We start from the raw sequence: 23545 nt of genomic DNA on the forward strand, positions 1-23545 counted from the left end.
ATCATGGAAAATTAGGTTGGAAAGGGACCTCAGAAGGTCATCTAGTCCAATCCTGGAGTCCTTTCTTGAAAGGAACATCATAGGGCAAAACTACAAAAGCTGTGCAGACTTATACTCTGCACTGAGGGCAAAATTAGCTCAGAATGCTCTGCTTCATGTTATGACAGCCAAAATGTTAAGGATAAAAAGAGGTAACATCACACATTTTAATAGACTAACGAACAAAATCTTTAGACTACATACCAATTTGAAAATTGCTTTAAACTTGCATATTGTGGTAATGTTAGAGTGATGTAGTAGGCATGACGGTTCAGAATTCTGCGAGAAAAGGATTTTTTCAGGCGATATCTTCTATTAGACCAACTGCATAGTTCAGATCACTTCTTCTGCCATGGAACTCCTACCCCTATTCTCAGGAATGACATGAAACCAGGTAACCTGGTTTGGCAATGGCAGTGCACTACACCCCAGCCCACTTTGCCATTACCCCCAATCTCTTTGCAGAACCCCTGATGACCTATCGCAGAACACCAGGGATCCACAGAACACAGTTTAAAAGACACTAGGATAGAGTAAGACAAGATGTTGAATGCAAGACATTCTCTTTCAGGTCTGGGGAGAAAAGCCAGCACAGCCATATTAAAAACTTGTTGGAAGATGGGGGAGAGAAATTCCCAGGGATATCAGGCAAACTTCTTCTTGGGCAATCCCTCACAGTTGAAGATGAGTGTCTTTCATGATTTTTTATCTGTGGGTCAAAAGCTGGCTGATGAGGCCCATCTTCAGACTCTGCAGCAACTCAGGCATGTGTTTCCAGGCAGGGTGGGTGGATCCAGATTCGATTCAGTCCATGACATGCTCTTTCTGCCGCTCCCACTTTTCCATCTTCTGTTGTCATCATAAGATTTCAAAATACTGAGATCTTTGCAGCAGACCCTTCTTCCAATTGGGGCACTCTCTCGCAACTTGTCAAGGTGGCATTTTTTCAAGTTGGCTTTAAGGACATTCTTGATGCGCTTTCTCTGCGCTCCTCTTGAGCGTATACCTTGACTGAGTTGGGAGAATAAAACTTGCAGAAGAAAAGCAGCTGATAACTGGGATATCAAGGCCTATCAAAAAGGAATAAGGTTACCATCTGTGTCATTATCATTGCCTGTGTGGGAAGAATTCAGGAATCAGGTACATTACAAGGTGCCACAAACCCAATATTAGTGTTAAGTCCTTGGTTCCTAGTGTCCAGCCACCTGATGAATTTTTATTTCCCAAGTTTGTCTTTTAAATGTATTGGGTACCTCTACCTTGAGCATGAGTGAGGTCAGAGATGGAGTAGTGGTCCTGTGAGAAATGTGCACCAAATAGTGTACATGTGTCTGTCCTTTATATTTTATTTCTGTAAGAGCTCATTCTGATACATAGCTGCTGTTGACTTTCACCCACATAGCTGCCATGAGGGCACTTGATGCATTATATTAGATATATCACATTAATGGGAAATGGGAAATGTAGGATCCATGCATTCTAATGGTTTTAACTGTAGTAGCAGTGTTGACACATTAAGCATTTCTTGCTAAGAAAAGGCTATGTTCCACTTTACATCAGTTGGACAGTGGGAGTTTGCTTCTGATGATGGCAAGGTTAGGGGGTTATTATTTGAAAGCCAAGAGTAGAGGGGTTGGGAATATTTCTCTCAAGGTATGATTTTTAAATCAAGTCTGAAGTTGTTTGAGGATTCTTTTGATAGGTTCATGTAGGGTGGTACCAAAGTACCAAGGTTGTTTGATTACAGGGGGGCTTCTTTTTGGATTGTACCAGGTTACCAGTAGGGTACTTGGGTAGCTCTTTCAAGTATTCAGCCTATTTTTTTTTTTTACTAGAGGGTCCTTGTTGTATAAAGGAAGATTTTACATCACAAGTGTTCTCCTCAGAGCAGATGTGCTGGTATCCAAGGGCCTGACTTTAAACTTATAGAAATTTTCCCTTAAATAGCAGCTTTCTCTTTTGTGCTTCTGAGATGTCATAAGAGCACTGCATTTCTCACAAAGAAACATCCACAGAATGTACTGTCTGACATTGCAATTTGAATAGGAAAGCTTGACAGGTGAGGGACATGTGACCCACTTATATTATAGCTCTGAAAATGAAATGCATATTTTTTTGTTTTGTTTTTTAAACACACCACCAAATAGACTATAAATCCCTAGGACAGCAGTCTGCTCTTTGCCTTGGCTTTGCTTTTGGCACAATAATGATGCCTTCAGCTTAAGAGCACAGTGAAATATCTAAAAAAGAAGGATAAAATGTGATTGATACAGTTATAGAAAATGATTAAATACCATCTACTTTATAGCAGAAGAAACTTAAATTCGCTGACAAGGCTACACAAGATGTACAAAATACTAGGACTTTATTGTAGCTGTGTGTGTGTGTGTGCGCGCGCGCGCATGCACATGAGACAGCTAAAGGACAGACAAGACATGAAAACTAAACTTAATGTCTTGATATATTTTCAACTTACATTTAGCTACTTTTTGTAGCCACTGGTGATAAAATGTCTCTTTCTTCCTCACTAGTATTGCTGGTACTGGATGCATTGTTGAAAGCCTACCTACAGAGCTAATGACATTGCATTTCAATAGAAGACCAGGAAAACAGCACCATAATTGCTGGCACAGAAGAGAACTGAAACAGACTATTTAGAGAAGAATATTGCTATGTCCAATGCTGACAGTAAAAGAGCACAGAAGGTGAAAATGACAGTACTAGAAAGTTTACAATGAACAATGATCTGCTGTGTGAACCGACTGTTTTAACTAAGGATAATACTGCTGATGTTATACACACACTTTTTTGAATCACCCCTCAGGATGACTACAGAAACACTTACAAGTCAGCCAATTGTGAACAAAACAGTGTATTGATAAAGTCAAAGTGAATATAGCAACACTATTTTGCAGCAACTGAGGGTCTAAGCCAGTGGTTCTCAATCTTTTTAGGTGTGAAGCATCCCTCATTTAACTCAAAGCACCCCTCCATAACTTGTAACTTAAGTGGCACTCATTTCAAAAACTGATTTATTACAGTGCTTACCTCCTTGCAGAAGAACTGGACGGTGGGGGTGGGGAAGCAGCCAGGCTGGGACATATCTGAGCCTGCACTTACTTCCTCATACCTGCTTATCTCCTCACACCTCAAGGTACCCTTCAAAAGATCTTGTGGCAGCCTCACTGAGAATCACTGGTCTAAAGCTATGGTTGGTAGGTAGAACAGGCATTAGGAATAACAGATTTATATTTAGAACCATCACGTGGTTTGGAGCAATCAAGCTGTCTTCATGAAACCCAAACCTGTACTACTGGGATGAATAGGAATGATCTCACTCATTTTTGTGGAATGTATCAAGCCCCTGTGCAAGCTTACGCAACCACATTAAGCTGTAAGCTTATTATCCCAGTTTGAATAAATAGCAAGAGGGGAAAGAGAAAGTGAGCTTGTGCAGGATGCCCACTGTGCACAGCCACTCTATTTCTGTATCACCCCCCCACCCTCCAGCTGTTGTCATGTGGGCAGTACCAGCCCTCACCCCCTCCTTTCCAGAGCAGTACAACATCCCTGACCCCATACAATGCGAGTCATTCTCCCCCCACCACTGTGTGATCAACACAAGCCCACTCCCCTCACCACTGCCACAATTTCAAGTTCAGAATAGCAGCTTTGTTAGCTACCTGCTCTCAGATCAGATAAGTCTACAGCTTGATGTTTCTACTATCAACATTTTTTGTTCTGTATCAGCACTGAATCAGTGTAATACTAGCAAACCGTGCAATAAAAGATACGCTGGTTTTCAGGTAAGTAGAATAAATGAGGACCTGTGGCCTTTAAAAATCTCTTCTCAAGCATAGGGAGTCTTTGAAGTAGTCTTCAGGTTATTATAAAATGAGATCCCTACCTGATACAAAGAGGACTTTCAATAACCCCAAGTCCTTTTTGTAAATGGAACGAGTTTCCTCCAGCGTCTTTGAGGAAAGTTTTCCCTTCCACCACTGTTATACAGTACATTGTGTGCAATTAATGCTTCTTGGCTACTGCCCTCCCATTGCAGAGGTCAGTGGACTACTTTGCATACAGCTACTTGTACAAAGCTTTGAGGACCTCAGCAAGCTTCATACAAATATAAAATGCGACTGTAAGACGAAATATCTCAAAAATCATCCTTATTTACAGAGTAATATTATGACCTTGTAAATTATTTCATTACAAGTAGCTCTAAAATAATCATCATATAACAGGAGGGAAACCATTTATTCTTGATTCCATTTCAGTTGTTATACAATGACTTTGAAACTATATAAGCTGCTTCCCTGGGTCAGTAACTAATTTTAAGGAAGAAGTACCCAAATTACATTTGTGTTCTGATACAGTGGTCATCAAGCATGGCCTTCAGAACTCTCAAATGATAAAATATGCCTATATGATATACTTACCTATTCAGAAGAAAAGCCTGAAGTAAAACACAGAATATCAGTCCTGCTCTATAATATATATATGGGACCCTTAGTTTCTTCTAACAGCTGTTATCAAACAAAAGGTTAATCCATCTCAAGGATAGGATAATTTTGTTGCACAGATACAGAAAAGGAAACTGATGGGTCTGGATCCTATTCTCTAGACTAGGCCTTATTTTGTACCCAAGTTCTTCCCTCTGACTGACATTCAGTCATCCATAAAGAAATGAGCCCCACTTTCTAACAGGGGAAACAAAAGTAACAGATCTAGTCACACCATCCAAGAACTTGAGGTGGAATCAAAAAATGGTTTCAGGGAGAACATCTAATTTGATATTCCACAGCTACCAATGGAGATCACAGATCGAGTATCACCTGTACATTCAGAGGAGAAATTAGCCTTCAAAATCTTGTATTCCAACTGTTGCCAGAAGTAGATTGGGAGAAATTCTTTGAACAATCAGAACAATTTTAAAATTACACCTTGTTTAGAAAGCAAGGATTTTTATCGTGTTTTGATAATTTCGGCATAAAGAGCAACTAGAAAAGCTTTGCTACTTGAATGAAAATAATCTTGTCTAAAAGTTCACACACTCAACCCCATCATTATACTCTACTAAAGATCTTAAAACCTTCCCTCGCCCAAATGTTGATCTAGAAATGCCATCTTCTCCAGGCATGGACTCTAAATGAGAAGTCTGCATTTTCTTTTTAGAGCCGTTCTCTTAAGTTTTTGGCCTCCTGGGAGGTTTTGCATACATCTTAAAACATAGCAATGTGTCAGGAAACTAGAGGTTCAAATTCAGAGTTCTGTTTTTCTCCCTAAAAATCTTAATGTTGTAAGCTTTTCACATTTTTACCAATATTTCCCAGAAAAAAGACCTGGAAAACAGATTGTGATATTTCAAGGGTGTATTTGTGCGTACAGTGGTGGGGACAAGCTTGTATCCTAAAATCCAATGTAAGATAATTGAAGAACAATCTCATTTGCACACAAGTCATTTAATGTAATATGTAGATTCTACATCTCATAGAAAAGGGATAAAATTAGAAAAATGTAAAAACCAAAGCAACAGAACTATACAATCTTACTGAAATGATATCAACTTCAAATTTCAGCATAAAATAATTATGCATTTTGGCCAACTTTAGCTTGTTTAAAAAATATTAATCAACAATCATTGTCGGCTGCCTTTTCCATTTTCTGTTGTTTCCATGCTGAAATACAAGAAGGTTGAAAAGACTGGTTAGTTTGGATGTATAATCTGCTTGCAAGTCACTCAGATAATTAAAATTAAAAGGCAGATCACTAATTTCATATAAGTAGTCCTTTTAAATTTTTCAGTATCTCACCACTTATTTAAGTAAAAATTTCTAAGTAATTGCTATGTCAAAAGAAAGCAAACTTTCTGCTTACAATTGTACTACATGTGCAGTAAGGTTCACATATAAAAATCCCAGTTAAGCCTGAGTCTATTATCAATACCAGCAGTTGTTAAAAGATAAGAGCAGACTTGTGACTGAGGATAAGCTTCTCCGAATCTTTTGCACTTTGTTGGTTTGTGTCAAATTCCTCATGAAACTAAATCTTTTTCCCTTTATTTTTATCCTCGTTTTCAAATCACTGACTGCCTACACTCCAATGATTGCTTCACAGCAATCCAGCTTGTGGACAGATACAGGATATGGATTAAGTTATCATTGTTTCATTAAGGTATGGCACAAGATGCAAAAGTTTATTGTCTACAAGGTTCAAATTGGTGGCTTTTGATGTTGGATACTGTTTTGGAGGATGGATTGAGTGACAGCCTGGCACACAAGGGATCTGAGCTTGTCCATAATTCTGCTTCTGCCAAATTTAAGGAGTGGTACTACATGGCAGTCTCTGGAAAAGGAGGAAAGGAATCTTAAAACAGATTACAGTCAGGTCATATTCAGTCTTGCTCAGCAACTAAAAGCAAAAACTATAAAAATAAAAAACCAGACCAAATTTTACTTAGTGCACGAGGTAAAGACTGATCTTAGTAGACAACTAACTTAGTGCTCCATATAGCATTCAGCTGTTAGTAAAATATATTTAGTATTGTGTATTTAGCAATACAAACCCATTTTCCTCTTTGAGATGTTGATACAGCTCAGCTTTGTTGTTGACAGAATTCAAACGACCAATAAATTCTTGATGTTTCCTAGAATTAGCTGTATTAATCCTATTGCTCCACAGAGACAGCAAGGACATAGGCCCTAGAATTCCATATGGAAAAAAAAAAAATCAAAAAGAAATCTGATTAATGGAGTCCCAAATACAACCCCTGTATATGAACAAATTATACTATCTATACCGTGCCACAGGACAGCACATATAACATGAAGGGGAAGCCTGGTCTTTACCCCCATGAGTTTAGAACATAGGTAGGATGAACATGATGGCTGCAAAGAGGAGAAATTTAGGTAGTGTAAGATCAGGGGGTCACTAATCTTGGCCATACCCTACCCAGGCTATGTGCCTAGATAGAGTGGTAAATGGAATAGACAGACCTCATGTGCCATAAGCAGACAGGAGCTGTTCTACACCAGTCCGACTTTACCCTAAATGCATAAAACTAGACTTCAATTTTTTCATTGCTCTATGTGGAAGTGGTCTGTCAGGAAACAGGAATGAAAGAAGGCATTATCTCTTCCAGATGTCCCAACACAGGAACTGGGCACCCTCACTGTCATTCAGCTGCAAAGAAAAGGGGTCACTTATTCGTCTTTCAGCTCCAGAACCTGCTGCAATCTATGAAATACAGTTGCTTAGCTGATATGAATAGGGTTCACTGGTCCAAAAGAGTCCTCAGTCAGAACAACCAAAAACAATGGACAGCAGCAAAGACTGCCAGGAACATTCTCTCTATTTTTTTTAATATTGGGAATCTCTCCATCCCTCTCTAAGACGGTTCTGTACCTTCACGTTTCCAAACTGCAGCTATCCAAAACACCTGTCACTAGAACCTTGACATAAAACTGAGTCACCATGTTCCATTTGTTAATAGTTAGGTACCGTATAGTAGAAAAGTAGATTACAGATATGCATGAAGAGAATCAGAAGACATCTTTCAAAACTCTAACTAAACTCTTCAAACATCCCCAAGCCTCAATTCTTCTGCAGCTGATGACAACAGAAGAGTTAGGTGCTTTCTCCTAAGCCTCATTCATAACTGGATTCTTGTGTCCTTCTCATTATAAATGTATGATACACTCTGTTCTACTTCACTCAGCACTTTAATTGAAAAGTTCTTTTTTTATATACAAAAATCTCTCTCAACCTAAATTCTTCCAGAGTAATTGCCATTTATGGTCTCCAATAGGTTGTTTCCTCTTCTCTATTTTACCCTGGTGTTTTTTTCTGCTTTAGTGACACCTCTATGCAAAAAATGATCTTTGAATACAATTCACTTTTTAGATCATGAACAACAACAGCCTTCAGCCCAGAGAAGAAGTGCCTTACTGCATAAATAAATCCACTGAAATCAATGGGATTATACATGGTAAAAGGTACTTTTCCATTTGAGAACCTGTCAACCTGGCCTCAATGAACAGCAATCAAGGAAACAGGTTCTTTATCATAATATAAGAATCCATTCCTAGAATTCTCACTCCCACACTGTCCAAAACTGCTCAGCTCACAGTAAGATCTTGCTTGTTTCTCTGTACAGGATTTGTCATACTCTTCAATTAATCAACTGTTTTTTTTTATTTTACTGTTCATCTTTGGAAAATCCTACTGGGTATATTTTCGCTTTTGCATACAACTTAGTAACAACTCACCTTAGCACTGAGCAAATAAATCTATGTGCAGTATAACCTCATTAACCTAGCATGCTTGGGACCAAGCACCTGCTGGATATTTGAAAATGCCAGATTTCTGAAACATAAATAAGGTGTATGGAGCAGGGGGGTAGTGGCAGCTGGTCACTGCCCAGCTGTCCAGATGCAGAGAGGGAAGCTTGCACGCGGTGGCTGCCACCACATCCACCACTCTGTGCCGCCGCTCCGCACGCAGCTGTTACTCTGGGACGAGCTGCCAAAGTGCCAGATTTCTGAGAATTCTGGATTTTTAAAACCCAGGTTTAAGAGGTTATATTGTATTGAAGAGACACACCTCTAGGTCACTTAAGAAAAGATTAGTTACTGTGATAACGATGTAGGAGATTTTGTGATTCAGATCAATTTTTACCAGAGCTGCCATCTCTTAAAATTGGTTTTGATTACTGACTTACCTTTTGCCTTTTCTACTGGTGGCATTTCATCCATTGTAACAAGAGGCTTTTTGTTAGGTGGCTCAGGAGAATCAGGAGAGTCTTTTATGATTTCCGCTTCAGCCAGTTCCTCTTTTTCCCGATCTAATACACTTTTTAACCTTTAGTTTGGGTGGGGGAAGAAATGAAAATGAGGGGAAAGGCAGGAGAACAGAGCATACCATAATATATTTTTGATTTACAGTGCAGTTCAAGGTCACACATCACACCTCTCCTTGTACACACATTTTGTTTCAAGTGATGAGATAGGATAGAGATAACAGGGAAGCTACAGGTTAAGCATTACTTTTGAATGTAGGCCAAAAGGAAGTAGGAATCACCTAAAGCAATTTAATATGAATAGCTATTTATACAATGCTCATTATTCAGATACTGGACTGTTCTACAGATTTGTTATTGTCAACAATCAAGACAACCCAAACCCACTCCTAGCACAGACCCATCCGCCTCTACAATAACAAGGATGAGCCTAAAATAGATTACCAACATGCAGGTCCCTACTTTTATGTCATTCTACAAAAGATGGGAAACTGCAATGCTGGACTTGATCACATGAAGACTTGAACATTATCTGCATAGACAGCACCTGAGACCAAAACATCTCTCAGACATCTTGCAGGTACTTAGACCAACATATATGCAAACTGAACTTAGGGCTGAGTAACAGGTTTTTGGAACATCCACTTTGTGACCTCTTTAGAACAGTACATAAAGGGGGGAAAAATAGATATTGTATTTTCTCTCGTACCACACACCCCCAAATAGGAAATGCACCTTGTTTGGGGAAAGCAGAGTAAAGAGAAGGAGACTTTTCTAGTCATGGCCAAAAGTTGACCTCCTGGAGCAGGAGCAGAGGCTATTCTTTAGCTCACTCCCCCCCTCCTTCCCTCCAATTTCAGGCAAGAGCTAGTTTTAACCCTCTCACAGTCACTGCAAAATTGGCAGTAGCTTTTAGCTGAGGATCCACTTTGGTAGCAGCTATGAGAAGGTTAAAATTCTAGCTCTGATGTTGGGGAGTGGACTACAACCTTGTAACATGCTATCTGTGAGAGAAGAACAGCCTCTGGCAGCCATTCCAGCATATCCATGCTTCATTCAGGTGCAGAAAGCAATTTCCCTGATTAAGACCCCCCAACAATTTTGGAAGGCTAATTTATGGGGGGAAAGGTGCATGGGGTAATGTGTTTAAGTAAATATAGTAATAAAGAAATCAATAAGAGATTTGCGAAAGACAGATTAATTGACAGTTACTGATCATACAAGTCATATTATTAGTGAACATCAATGTCTTCAGTTCCTTAACACATGGACAATAAGTGTGAGTGAACATCAAGATTTCTTGACCATGAACAGTATTTCATACAGATAAGCCTGGATTACCTAAAACGTGCAGGGCATCTAAACTGCCAAAGAATTATTATGTAAAAAACCCCCAAAAAGCTGACCTCTCCGATTCCTGCCAGGGCTTATCTGGTTCATAATCTTTTCCCGATTTCTCTGACTTGTCCTCTTTTTCCTCTCTCTTTCTCCCCCGTTTCTTGCGCTCCTCTTCTTCAGGTGGCTTGCTCCTACAAGCCAACAGGCATTCCAACACACGTTGGTGTTTATCAGAGTTGTTTATGTGCGCTCTAACAAGGGTCTCCAATTCATTCCACATAATCCGGTACTGTTCATCTCTACAAGAGGACATAAAAGTATATCTTTACTTATTTATACACACAAGTGTGCATGTATGAACACACATGGCTTTAAAGTCATTTGTACATTAAAAAGAAACAAAGATTAAAAGAACGTAACTACTTGATTGCCTTGCCGTCCCTCCCCCCCCCCACCTTTTTTTTTAAACAGTCTCTATCAAGTAGGCAGTTTCTCCATTTTTCTTGGATTGAAGTCCTATTTGCTCCAAATTACTTCATTCTTGGCATGAAATTACTGGCAGCAACGTTAACTCCCTGGGTTCTGGAGCCATGCCAAAATGGCAGCTTCAACAACTGCAGAGGTTAATGCTGCTACCACTTGCCCCACTGCTGGAGGCAGAACATCCAGCCTGAGAGGGCCAGTAAGTAAGGTAGACACCCCTGCTACAGACAATTGTCATAACATTTATCTACAGACTGTGGATAAATAAGACTGGAGTCTTTCAGTGGTGACTTTTTGCTTTGGTTTCTGTCCTGCAAATAATGAAATTGAAGAACAGGAAATGCAGGTCACTATGAGAATAGATAACATATATCAAAAGTCTTCCAACTTTGATTTACAGGCAAATTCCATGTTTTACAGGCAAATATAATATTTGCAATTTTTCTTTATTAGCTATGATCTAATCTCTTTCCAATTACACTGAAGTTTTTCTTTAACATAAAGGGAATATGATTATTACAGTTCTAAAAGATGCAACCAAACTATATACAACATTGATTGTCTGTGCATGTGTGTATATTAGTTCACTGGATTCTAAACCACCTTTGATAACCTGATTTAAAATACAAGTTTCATATGCAGTTGTGATACTATTTTAGTAAAAGTAGACCGTAAATAATTCTTAAACCTTTTTGGACCCTTTCCCCGGGTACCAACTGTTGATATTGGCAATGGATCATTTTTCCTCTCCATATCTACCAAGTTGTATATGGTTTTCTGACAATTCAGTATATCCTCATCCGTCAGGGCTTCTTTTACAATCACGCTGGCTAATGGCACCACCTGCAATGCAAAACAAAAATGACCAAAAAAAAATTTCATAAGTGTTAAGAAAACAAAACTAGAGCCTACAGTAGAACCTGCTATAGAAATCAGATTATTTGCCCCCAAACTGGAAACAACTCCTGACATACATTCATCGTAAACTTTTCTTTCTTAATCCAAAGGCTTTGCATCCAAGTCAATTCTATGTCTCCCTCTGCCTTTACTTATAGCAGTGGTTCTCAACCTTTTGATCCCATGGGACAGATGAGTGGGTAGGGATGGTCCACGAGCTGGATTAAGTCCAGCGTGCCAGGATTGAGGCCTGAGTCCCAACACAGCCCCCTTCCTGCCCTGTGCGCCGGGAGTGGACCCCAGAACCTGGCACTGCCCCTGTGCACTGGGATTGAGCCCCAAGGGCTAGGATTGGGCCTTACCTCCTCCAGTGCCAAGATTGGGTCCCAGAGGCCCAGTGCCACCCCCTTTCACCAGAATTGGTCCCTGGGGGGCAGGCACTGCCCCTCCAGCCCCAGTGTGCTGCGTTTGGGTCCTAGGGGATTGGTGGTACCTCCTCCCAGCCCCCATATGCTGGAATTGTGCCCTGGGCCTGGCCCAGGCCTGTGCCACCCTTACCTGCACACTGGGATTAGCCATCTGATCCAGCATGAAGGTCCTGGGACTCCCCATGGGTCTGTAAATTTGGCAGTGGGGTTGCAGTGCCACCATTCACCTGCTGTCATATTTCCTGACCCATGGGGAGCCCCACAGGCCAACTGACTTGGGGACACAGGCCAGATTTGGCTTATAAGCCAAGGGTTGAGCACACCTGAGTTAGAGTTCTAATCATAAATTATCCACAGCATATTTAATAAAAAGTGAAAGCTAAACCTTAAGCTACTTTTATAGTATTTGTTTTTTTCTGTAGCATACTCCCCATGCATTAGTTTCCCATCTGCCCCCCTTTTCCCATCTGCACTTCCCAAATACACTTTGGAAATTTGCTCCAGAACAGAATAGAAAAAATAATAAATTCAAGGTCACTTACAGCTTGCATGTTGAAAATGGTAGTCTGAGAAATAATCATAGGCCAGTAACGTGTATGTTTCTCTAACTGATCTTTTGCTCGTTCCAAAGGAATCTCAAGACTTCTTCTGGGTTCTAGAAAAGGAGTTAATCTGTTTTCCCTCATAAATTCACCAAAATCCTGATAACCAAATAAAATAAAATTAGGATTTTTTCTAATAAAATAACTTTCATTGAATGGGTCAAATATCATAGAGGGTTTCGCAGGTTCCTCCTTCCAGGTCTTGCTCCTTGCATAGTCCTTACCCTCACACCCCAGTCTCCCCTGTTGGCTGGAAGTAGGAGTTGGAAGAAGGAACCTACATAACACTGAAGCAGACATAGAGGGAACCTCAAAGCTCCTCCCCACCATACCACAGTGGACTCCCTGCACAACCACTCCCCACAGTTCTCAGCTGCAGCCAGCCAATTCCCAGCTGACACAGGCATGGGGGGGAGCCCCAGAGCTGTTTCTGACCTGCTCCTGCCCCATGCTGCAAGGAACAGCTGTGGCAGTACACAGATTTTTCTTTCCAGCCTGCTCCTGTCCAGCAGGGAAGACAGGGGGAGGGAGCCAGCCAGGGAAGGAGGAAACTGCCACCACCACTGCCCCAGGCCAAGGCAGGTTCCCTGCACAGCTGCTCCCTGCAGCTCACAGCTGGAGTGGTGTGATACTTGAGTCTAAGACGAGCCTTGGTTTTCCCCATGTTCAATGAGGAAAAGAACTCATCTTGGACTTGAGTAAATAGGGTCTCTCTCCAATTCAGTTAACCTATACAGTACAAATCTACCCTGCCTTCTCATAGCTTTCCTTATGAATAAAGTGCAACAGAAAAAACCCCCAATGCACTTAGGTCTAAAGACTAGAAGTTCAGCATTCATATGTCATTCTACTTTGGATGTATACAGAAAACATTTAAGGAAAAGTCTGACAATCCATAATCTATAAATGAATACCCATAGTGTTCAAAATCCATACTGTTCAAGGTTCAGTAAATTTTAGAATGTGCAATACGCTCTCAATGAGACAATAAAGGAAATACTTAAGTTCCAAATACAAGGGTACTAATGAATTTCAGAGCTCCAGTTTTCTTTTAAAAATGTTCTGTCTGCCAATTCTCAAGTTCCTCATTGTGACAACCATCCTGACAGAGACCTGTATAGGCCTAGTTCATTTCACAACACTGTTAAGATAAACAGTGTTTTATAAGAAAAAGTCACTAATGAGAAGATCTTGAAATTTTTTTTTTTTACCTAAAACAAACAAGTACAGATGCAAGGGGGGCAATAAAGTGTATGCATACTTGATCAAGTCTGACTACCAATGGTAATGTACTGAAAATGGTTGACCCAGATAAGTTAGGCAACCTGGGCAAGTGACCCATTTCCTTATTGTACTGGATGTCGGATTCAACCCAATTCCTTCACCCTTAAAATCTGATGAATTGCAAGTAAAACCATAAACAATCAGTAGAATCTTACTGTAATCCTGTAGTCTGTAACTCTACCACCGCATCCTTCACTAATTGATGGGGGATCTTCTAAAATTGATCGAGAGCTGCTTAATACATGCAAAAATATTTCTCCTCCATGGCTACTAAGCATATGGCTAATTACTTTAGAGCCTGATTTCCGTGGCTGTTCCAACAAAACAGAACGACCTATTAAAATTGAGATCATTTTAGTTAATTATGAATTGCAACTTATATAATTATTCTACTGATTTTTATCTTACCCAGTGAACCCTAACTGTTAAACTAACCTACAACTATCTTACTAAACTGGAATTAGGAGTTCTACAACTCTTTCCTATTTGATTTTAATTCCGGCCTTTAAATGAGCTATTATGAAACTTAATGCTGTTTTTGTATTTTGATATAGACAGGATTCCAACCAAATACTTTTATTTCTTTTTGTGTATTTAAACATTTAGGTTTTAGGAAGATACATTTGTAAAAAGGAATGAGAATGCTGTCTTGTATATAATCAACTTACAATTTTTAACAGCTTACGTTTTATCTTTGTAAACCAAATTGCGACCCAAACACGACACACTGTCTCACTGAAGACTAAGCCCATGGCAATTTTAAGTAGCTACCCTGTGTTAATTATTTAAACATAAAAGTATCCTTTTTTCTTTTAAAGGGGCACAATTTTCAAATGTAGAGGTGTTAAAAATAGCTTCATTTAAGTTCCCTAAAATTGAGTTAGGAATGAGAAATTCTGTCCTCTAAAGAGTATTGTTTGTTACAAGAAAACAAAAAACAGGGAGTCAGAGCTTATTTTCTTAAACTATATTTTGGTTGTTTTCAATTCCAAATACTGAAAACAAATCAGTAGGCTCAGTTGTTAGAAAAACCAGACAACATTACATTAAAAATAGGTATTAATTATATTTTTAAACATCTATTTGCTTTTCCTCTCCACAACCCCCACTGTTTGAAAAACTGTAGGGGAAAAAAAAACCCTTTGATTTTTTAAAAATTTACTTCTAAGTACATTTTCAAGAGTACATAGCCTTACACTTGTCATTAAAATAACTGTGCAGGCTATTTGCAAGAGAAGTGGCAAAACAATTAACTTTTTGCACATGTATTCATATTTTGCAGAGGTCTACAGTTTGGATCTACTTTCAACATTTAAAATGCCCACCACTTCAGACAACATGATTTATGGCAGGAGTCTGAAGCTGTTTAACTGATAAACTGCCTGTTTAAACTAATCTTGGTCATACCAAATTACACTGGGGTCATCCAATTTCATTCAGGCAAAAAGCCATCCCAGCATACAAAAACAGAAGTCAGAAACCCATGACCATGACCCGCTACTTGGATCAACTATAAAGTCCAGGATTAACCGATTCTTACTGAAGGTGGTCAATCTTGTATATTATTTACTCCTACTCTTAGCTGGATGCAATTTAGAATTGAAAAATAAGTTACAGCATTAATAAGGAGAAAGAATTTTTAGTCTCTTGAAGGAGAGTTGGCAGAGGAAGTATAAATAGATAGCAAACTCTCCATCCTATACAAACTCATTAGAAATGTATTCATATTTTGCACTAACACAATTACTACATGTAAGCTGTTTATGAGGACAAGAAAACCTATTATCTTATTTTCTGATGAGAAAACAGTTTTTCTAAATCTAGATAGTAATGCATACTCACTTTTTCTGGTTTATTGATGTTAAAATGTGATAACTTATCAAGGTACAACTCTTTCCCTTTCTTCTACTTCCTATTTCTTCCATTTTTCAAGGGAATACACATTTGGGTTACGTGAAGTTTCAGGTGCTGATTTGATTCGGAGAAGATTCAGCCCGATTCAACAGTCAAAACTCCAAAACCAAATCAAATCAGGAGACCAATAAAAAGGCCTGAATTGAGTCGGAAAAGATTTGGTGAGTTTCAGAGACTTGGGCAGTCCCTGCTCGCTGCCACAGGGAGCTCTGTGCTGTTAAGTAGGGGGCGGGGGAGCTGCAGAATGGGAAAGGGGACCATGGGGGACCCCTGCCACACCTCATCCCCCGCCTGCTCTCCTAGCCGCCCCCCTCCCCCCCCCACCCCCATGGCTGTCGCACCTGGCCCCAGCCTCCTGGTTCTTTAAAAAAAGCCCCGCACTCACCAGCTGTTGCAGTGGCTGTCGGGGCTTCTGGGGGCTCATGGTATAGCCCCCCACACAGCATGGGCAGTGGGATGCAGCAGGGATCACCCCCACCTCCCCCAACCTGGCAGCAGCCAGTGAGCGCCAGGCTTTTTATTTATTTATTTTTGCTTTTTGTAAAGAGCCAGGACTCTGGGGCTGGGAGAGCAGGCAGGGAATGAGGGCTCATGACAGAGCCCCCCATTCAGTGCGGGGCAGTGGGGATCGTGTGCTGGGGCTTTTTTTTTTTTAATTAAAGAGCCAGGAGGCTAGGGCTGGGTGGGGCAGCCATTGACAGGACTGGAAGAGTGGGTGGGGGGTGGAGCCGGTCTGATTTGGAGATTCGGCCAATTTGGTGGCAGCCAAATCTGAATCCAAAGCGAATACTCGCCGCTTCACATAGACCTAATATGCATGTCATATTCTATTTGTATTTAGGCACACTTATCAGTAAAATTACCACGGTGCTCGTCTTTTACTGCAATTATTATTGCTTTTACACAGATCAGGTGGTATGTGATCCTACAATAACCACTGCATATCTAAATGTTTAACACTGCAAGTATACAGTGCAGTTGCTGTACAAATTTTTAATAACTGTTCTATCAGTAACATCAATAGCTAAACTTTAAAATGTTTAGCCAAGAAAACAATTTACCATTAAGAAGAAAGTTAGTAAGGCAGGACGATGGTCGGCTATTTACATCTACAGGGGAAATTCTGTATGCTCCAGTGCAATAATGTAATTCTGAAAAATAAACAGGCAAGAATATTTTTAGTGTGGATCCAAAAGATTGAAAAGAATAGACTAAACATGGAGGAGAGGGGAGGATGCAGACATAAGCTACTGTCTTGCTCGCCATACTCTAAGGTCTTAAATGACTGTAGACCTGCAGAATCATCTGCATTGGCTGCAGAAATTTGTTTGAAGGGGGTTTTTTGTTGTTGCTTGGGCGGGGAGGGGGGGGGGGGGGGGAGAAAAAAAAAAAAAAAGATACACAGGCGTCTCAAAGTTACGGAGCCAGGTAGAATATTATAATATTCTAGAATTGATGAAGTAAACCATAGAAGAATAATGGAGAAGGCAATCTATTACCTGGCTAGAAAATTACTGAACATCTAGCCTTTCTGCTGTACTAAAAATACAACCCATTGGAGAAGGGAGGGAAAAAAAATCCTGGTTTTCCCCCTTCTGTGTAAATAAATTACAAACTAGCCAGGTCAGGGACATTCAATGCGACAAAATATTGACTGTTGGCCAAATCACAATGAAATGCAGGCTGCAGTTTCCTTGGAGGTCTCTTGGCTAGCAGTAAATTGTAGTCAGTGGGTGCAGGAAGCAGAAAGGAAAGGGAAGAGCAGTACAATAATCTGGCATTTCTTATGTCCGGGTAACCCTGGAAAACCCCTAGTACATGAAAGTTTCTCTCAAATGCTTACAGAAAGTACATTACCTACCAACACTGTTTGTTCGCGGTGTACACCACTTTAATGTTACTGTTTCTTTAAATGTGCCCTCTCTGCTATTACCACCTATGTGATTATCACCTGTAACATCAAGTTAGAGAAAATAAATCAATCACCAGTGTTCATTTTTTTTTATTACTTTAGAAGGCAATAAATAAATAAATACAATCTAACTGAAACCTTTAAAGTAAGCATATGTTGGTACTGTAAAGTCCCCCTTCTAAACTGAATGAGAATTAAAAAAAATAGGCTCTTTTCAGAAATTTGAACATAATAAAAACTCTTATTCAACACAGAGTTTTAACAAAACTCAAAAACCCTCCATGCAAGGAGAAAGCAGACATATTCAAGTTGTACAGCTTAACAGCTATATGGAAGCTCATGAAAACTTGTGCCTTATGAAGGCATTATATTATTTAATATGGTAGCCAAAAATCCCATTTGCAATGATTATTTATTTATGAAGAGAAGCAGCTTGCTTTAAAAATCTCACTCAGACACTCAGAGGAAAGGAAAGATCTTCCATGCAAAGATCCTGAACTACCATTATTATTTTAAATTTATTTTAAACAACACATCTGAAAATTATAATTAAAAACATTTCTAATAGAGCACATTTGACATTTTGATTTCCTCTTTTTCCTTTTGGACAAAAATGGTCTCACAATTCAATCTTTTATCTTATTAAGTCCAATATGAATCTCTTCACGTGTTTTACTGGCCACGTGTGTTAAGATATGTTGCTAAAATACTTCCTTATAAAAATTTCATTTGCAACTGGTCTGACAGGAAGCAGCAAACCACAGGAAAGCTATAAAATAGAGAGGCATATCAATCCTTCATAAGCACCGAATCACAGCAACTTCTCACTAATTAGTGCTTTTGGTTAGTCTGCACTTCCTAAAAGCCATACTTCCTCTGTGAATTTTGCATGAAGATTTAATAATGGTCAGCAGAGTCAGTGAAATTTAAATGGGACGTATTGCCTAGCTAAGTCTCCCCTGTATTATATACAGTAAAATCTCTGTTATTCAGCATCCCTGGGGTAAGGGGATTGCCAGTTATGTGAAAACTAGCCAACTGCCCGTCAAGAATGACGGGGGGAGGAGAGCGGGCGTGGACAGAGCCCTGTGCCCCACCGTATCCAGGCACACTCCCCCCTTCCCTCCTGCTGCTTAGGGTCCAGGCCCGCTCCCCTCCTCCCCACTGCAGCAGGGGGGAGGGCATTATCAGGCTCAAGGGTGGGGAGAAGCTGGGCCACCACAGCAGGGAGGGGGGAAGGAGGGAACCGGGCCGACCCAGTGACAGGAGGGAAATGGGAGAAGCGGGGCCAGGCTGGAGGGTGGGGAGGAGGCTCATTCCTCCCCTTGCCCCCACTGCTGCCATCTCAGGCCGGGCCTGCTGCTCTTTCCCCCCCACCAACCACCGGCAGCGTGGTGGGCCAGCTTCTCCCCTGACTTGGGCTTGCTCTTCCTCCCTCCTCACCTGTCAGGCCTGGGCCCACTCCTTCCCTCCCCCAACCACCACCACAGCGCACCCGCTCCTCCCCGACCTTGCATCAGGCTCACTCCTCCCGCCACCGCATGGGCCCAGGTTGGCCCTGCAGGCGGCGACAACAGAAAGGGGCAGGAATGGGCCGAGGCCAGCGTCAGTGGCTTAACCCCCCCCCCCCAAATGCTGTCCTGGTCCCACTCCCCACCCATGCCACCACTGTCACCTCCAGGAAGCAAGGCAGGAGCTCCATCCCGTGTCCCCACCATCATGGCAGCGCTCCGCCACGCAACCACCTCCTGTCCAAACACTTCTTTGCATTCCAACTGGCTGTTTGTCAGCCAATCAGAGCATGAATAAAGCATTATGGACAGACGGGTAGATTAAGGCTTTTATAATATTACAACTCTGGTTCTCTGACCCCCACCCCAGGAGGGGTGTGGCAGCAGACGCATGCGGAGCAACGGCAGTGCAGGGTGATGGGTGGCGGCAGCTGCCACTGGGTGCTAGCCTTCCCCTGGCCCTTCCCCCACCCCCAATGTCTGGCCAGCTGGCTGGAAACTCCAGTTAGTTAAATGCCAAATAGCAAAGATTTTACTGTATTACCATAGACAGAGTTTGAATAAGTCACTTGCTCATGTAAACTTGTCTAATAATATTTTTCCAGTAAAGGGAAATTAACTTCTGCAGTATCCAAGCTTTTATGGTTGCAGAGAAAATATTCCAAATGCAACCTAAAGGAAATACTATTGTCTTTCTCTGCAAAGTCTATACTGCTACTGAGAGTTATATCTTCATTTTGATCAATAAACTATTTACAACTTTTACTAAAGATATTCAGAACCCCAGTGAGTTTCATTTTGCAGATGGCTGGGAAGGGGACAATAAAGTCCAGGTAGACAGACAGACAGACATGAAAGGAGGTTAAATGAGAAGCTAGAGTACTAATCTATCCTTGCCTACCCTTGTAGGAGAAAAAATTCTTTGGGGTGGTATGGGAAGAGAATGATCCCTCCAGGAATCAGAGGGTTTTTAGGGGCTTCACATTTATCATATACTTGACATCTTCTAGCCAAAGGGTAGAAATCTACTGGGTTGAGGGACACCAGTTTGTTGGCACCTCAACTCTCTCAGCAGCTAGGAAAGAAGGAAGCAGAAGACAAACTTGGCTTACTTGGACTGGTTAATACTGACTATGGAACTGTTCTTCCTTCATAATCAGTTTTGGGTTCATAAATTATATTCTCTGGCTATTAAATGAGTAGCATGCCTTGGAAATTTTAGATGCAAATGAAGGCATGTGAAAAACATGCAAAAAAGAAGAGGGAAAAGATAAGAAATACACTGAAATACAAGAAAAAAAAAAGAACAGTGATTTTCAGGGAGTTACACTTTTAAGCACAAGCAGTTAAAGGATGTAAAAATACACATCTGATTTGTGTCTTCAAACTGCAGAAAGAACCTGCAGGGGAGGGCACTCAGACAGGAAAGTATTTACCAAGTGTCATCAGAAAATATTTCTTCCAAAAATCCTGCCAATAAGTATGCACACACCCCACTTAAATTTTACACAGAAAAATCCATAGCTTCATGTGGAAAGACAAAGAGCAAACAAGCAAGCAAAGAAACAAAACACCCCTGCATGTTACTGAGCAAGTAACAGTTGGAAAGAAAAGGGGGTGGAGGGGAAAAGAAGAGGAAAAGGAATTCTGTTACTTTATTATTATTTAAGTTGGGAAGGCAAAGATACTACCTGGGTTATACAAGTGCAGGCCAGTCCAAAAGCATTATGGTACATCCTAGCATCTCTCTCCTCCCTCAGCTTTTAATTGCTCATTCCCTAAAATCTGGAGCGCAGTAATTTTAGAAGGCAATTGGGGGGAGTAACCCTTAAATTAGCCAATGGCAATGTACAATTTCCAACTTAAAAAATAAACAAACAAAAAATCACCCATCCTTCACCCACAAAATTCCAAATTTAGGGATGGGAGTATTTGATTTGTATTTTTCACTATTTTTTAAAATGGTTGATTATTCTTCTTCACTACTTTAGATAGATATTTTAGGTAAAACTCATATTTGGCCATGCAACATCTGTACATTCAATATTTTACAGATCATTTAAAGTTAGAGCTTGGACAGCCTCATGCCCTGTTTCTAAACCATTCTATCTGGCAAAACTATCCAAACTAAACAGCCTTCAGAACTGTGCAGAACTGTATGAAGCAAAAACAAACTAGGAAATCAAACAAAAAAAATCTATAGCAGAACATTCTTTATGACATTTTATCTACCATATCCACTGATACATCAAAGAGGTGATTCTTTTGTATGTTTATTAGACTCATCTGGTTCTAAAAATTTTAGATGTATCTGCAAGTAAAGCAATAGGCTCCCAGTGTCATATTAATCCAAACACTAAAATCCTGGTATATATGATCGATAACACCTCCTATTAAATTAAATCGGATTATGACTTGTCAAATTATCTATATGGTAAACTATACCAAGGGTGACCAACCTGTGGCACTGGCCTAGGCAGCCTGTGTGTGGGGGGCACAGCAAATCAGGAAGGGGGCAAGCTGCACAGTAGCAGATAAGGCAGGGAGCAGAAAACAGAGCAACAGGTTGGGCAGAGAGTGCAGGTCATGGAACAGAAAGCAGAGCAGCAGATTAAGCGGGGAAGGGGATCAGAATGGCACTTAGGGAGGGTGTGGGCTTAATTTGTGGCATCCCTGCCAAAAAGGTTGGCCCCCACTGAACTACACAATTGAATTATGTCCAAGTAGCAAAAGGCTTCTTGAAGGATGCCAAGATAAAGGAATAAATCCTGAATTCCTGAAATCCTGATTCTTAGAAAGGAGCCTGGAAAATGTGAGCAACTTTACTAACCAAGAAACAGCCAGTTTCTTGTTGCACTGACAAATGTTCTGAAGAACAGGACAGGATGCAGAGCTGTCTGTCCTAAGACTTCCAACAACAAACTTTACAACAGCTCTTGGATAATTTTTCAAAAACACTAAATGCCAAATCCAAATAGGAACAGTGGCATGCATAGTGATGCTCAGAACTGCCACACAACATTTAGGCACCCAAGTCCTGAACTGAAATTCATGACACCAAATTCAGCATCTAAGCTCCTTATATACAACACAGAATACTAAGCATCTAAGAAGGAGATTCACAATAGGCAGCATACTGAGCTGAAGTAGCCAAAAGATTCACTCAAAAAAGGAGTGTGGGGGAAATATCATCTTTCTTTTAGATCTGGGCACCTCCCTATTATCTAGAATTTGGTGAATATGTGAGATTGGAATTCACAGTCCAACACCCCCTCCTGGACTTTAACTCTCTCTCTAGACCAGGGTGGGAAAAATGGTGGATGTGGCAAGTGACTAGACTTCATTTCCCAGTAGCGCCTGCCTGTGCTGCTCTGGCTAGTCTCCATGGAGACTCCAGGAGCAGCAGGGCTGTGACAGCATGGGGCTGTGAAGGCTCTGCTCTCCCAGGGTCTCCATGGAGACAGCCCAAGCGATGCTGGCAGGGCAAGCTGATGGGCGAGGAGCTGTTCTGGGGCCAGGATCTTACAGTAGTGACAGCACAAGGCTGGAGCCAAGGCAGAGCCACGATCCACTGCCTGCATGCCCCTGCCTGCGAAACCTGCACTCATTGCAGCGGTGTGGGTAGTGGATCACAGCTCTTACCCCAGTGCTGTCACTGCCACAAAATCCCAGCCCTGGCCCCAAAGCAACTCCCTGCTCAGCCATTCACCCTGCCAGTGTCGCCATGAAGACCCTGGGAGCACAGGCCATTGCAACCCCGCCTCTCCTGGAGTCTCTATGAAGCCTGGCTGGAGCAATGCAGGGAGGGGCTGCTGGGAAAATGGAGTCCACTGCAGGCCAGATCCAGCCTGTGGTCTGGACTTTGCCCACCCCTACTCTACACAAAGATATTTGGCGCTCACTTTTCTCCTAACCACAGTCACAGGTGTGGGCAAAAGTGGAAATTAGCAGCACCCACCTTTTATATAACCCTCAAGGTTTCAACACTCACTCAGAAAGAAGGAACCATAGGTCCTTGGCCCCCTCATAATCCACACCTTATTTTCCCAGGATAGTGCCTGGACTACCAGGCAAAAATGTAACAGTGGGGTGTCAGTGTGCAGAAAGTAATGAATGGAGCATAAATTAAGAGCCTAGGAATTAAGACGCTCTCTGGGGATGAGCGAATCAGGATGCTAGTCAGGATTTCTCCCAACACTGGGACACTGGATAAATGCATTAAGCGGTCCTGGAAATAGGGACTCCACCAGCACCACCACTACTATGCTACAGATTCAAGATCAGTCCTTCTCCCTTGATTTATCTGGCCTCATAGATTTTGCTTCAGCAGGAGACAT

At 41.1% G+C, this 23545-nt stretch overlaps 1 protein-coding gene across 4 annotated transcripts in view; it reads right to left on the minus strand.

Moving 5' to 3' along the window:
* Positions 1–5488: 5488 nt before the first annotated feature.
* The window catches only part of INTS13 (integrator complex subunit 13), a 39700-nt gene continuing 21643 nt past the window's right edge, over positions 5489–23545 (minus strand). For 3 of the 4 annotated variants that reach the window (XM_059726611.1, XM_006272884.4, XM_006272883.4), the window contains 9 exons: positions 17647–17736; positions 16847–16936; positions 14027–14205; positions 12528–12686; positions 11349–11503; positions 10246–10476; positions 8762–8901; positions 6608–6743; positions 5489–5720 (listed from right to left, as the gene is read on the minus strand). In XM_059726611.1, the coding sequence (XP_059582594.1) occupies positions 5681–5720; positions 6608–6743; positions 8762–8901; positions 10246–10476; positions 11349–11503; positions 12528–12686; positions 14027–14205; positions 16847–16936; positions 17647–17736 (1220 nt within the window). In that variant the 3' untranslated portion in view covers positions 5489–5680. The remainder of the gene's footprint in view (positions 5721–6607; positions 6744–8761; positions 8902–10245; positions 10477–11348; positions 11504–12527; positions 12687–14026; positions 14206–16846; positions 16937–17646; positions 17737–23545) is intronic. The other variant, XM_019498348.2, reaches the window with a different exon arrangement.

The sequence above is a fragment of the Alligator mississippiensis genome, chromosome 4, assembly GCF_030867095.1.
Source record: "Alligator mississippiensis isolate rAllMis1 chromosome 4, rAllMis1, whole genome shotgun sequence".
Classification (NCBI taxonomy): domain Eukaryota; kingdom Metazoa; phylum Chordata; order Crocodylia; family Alligatoridae; genus Alligator; species Alligator mississippiensis.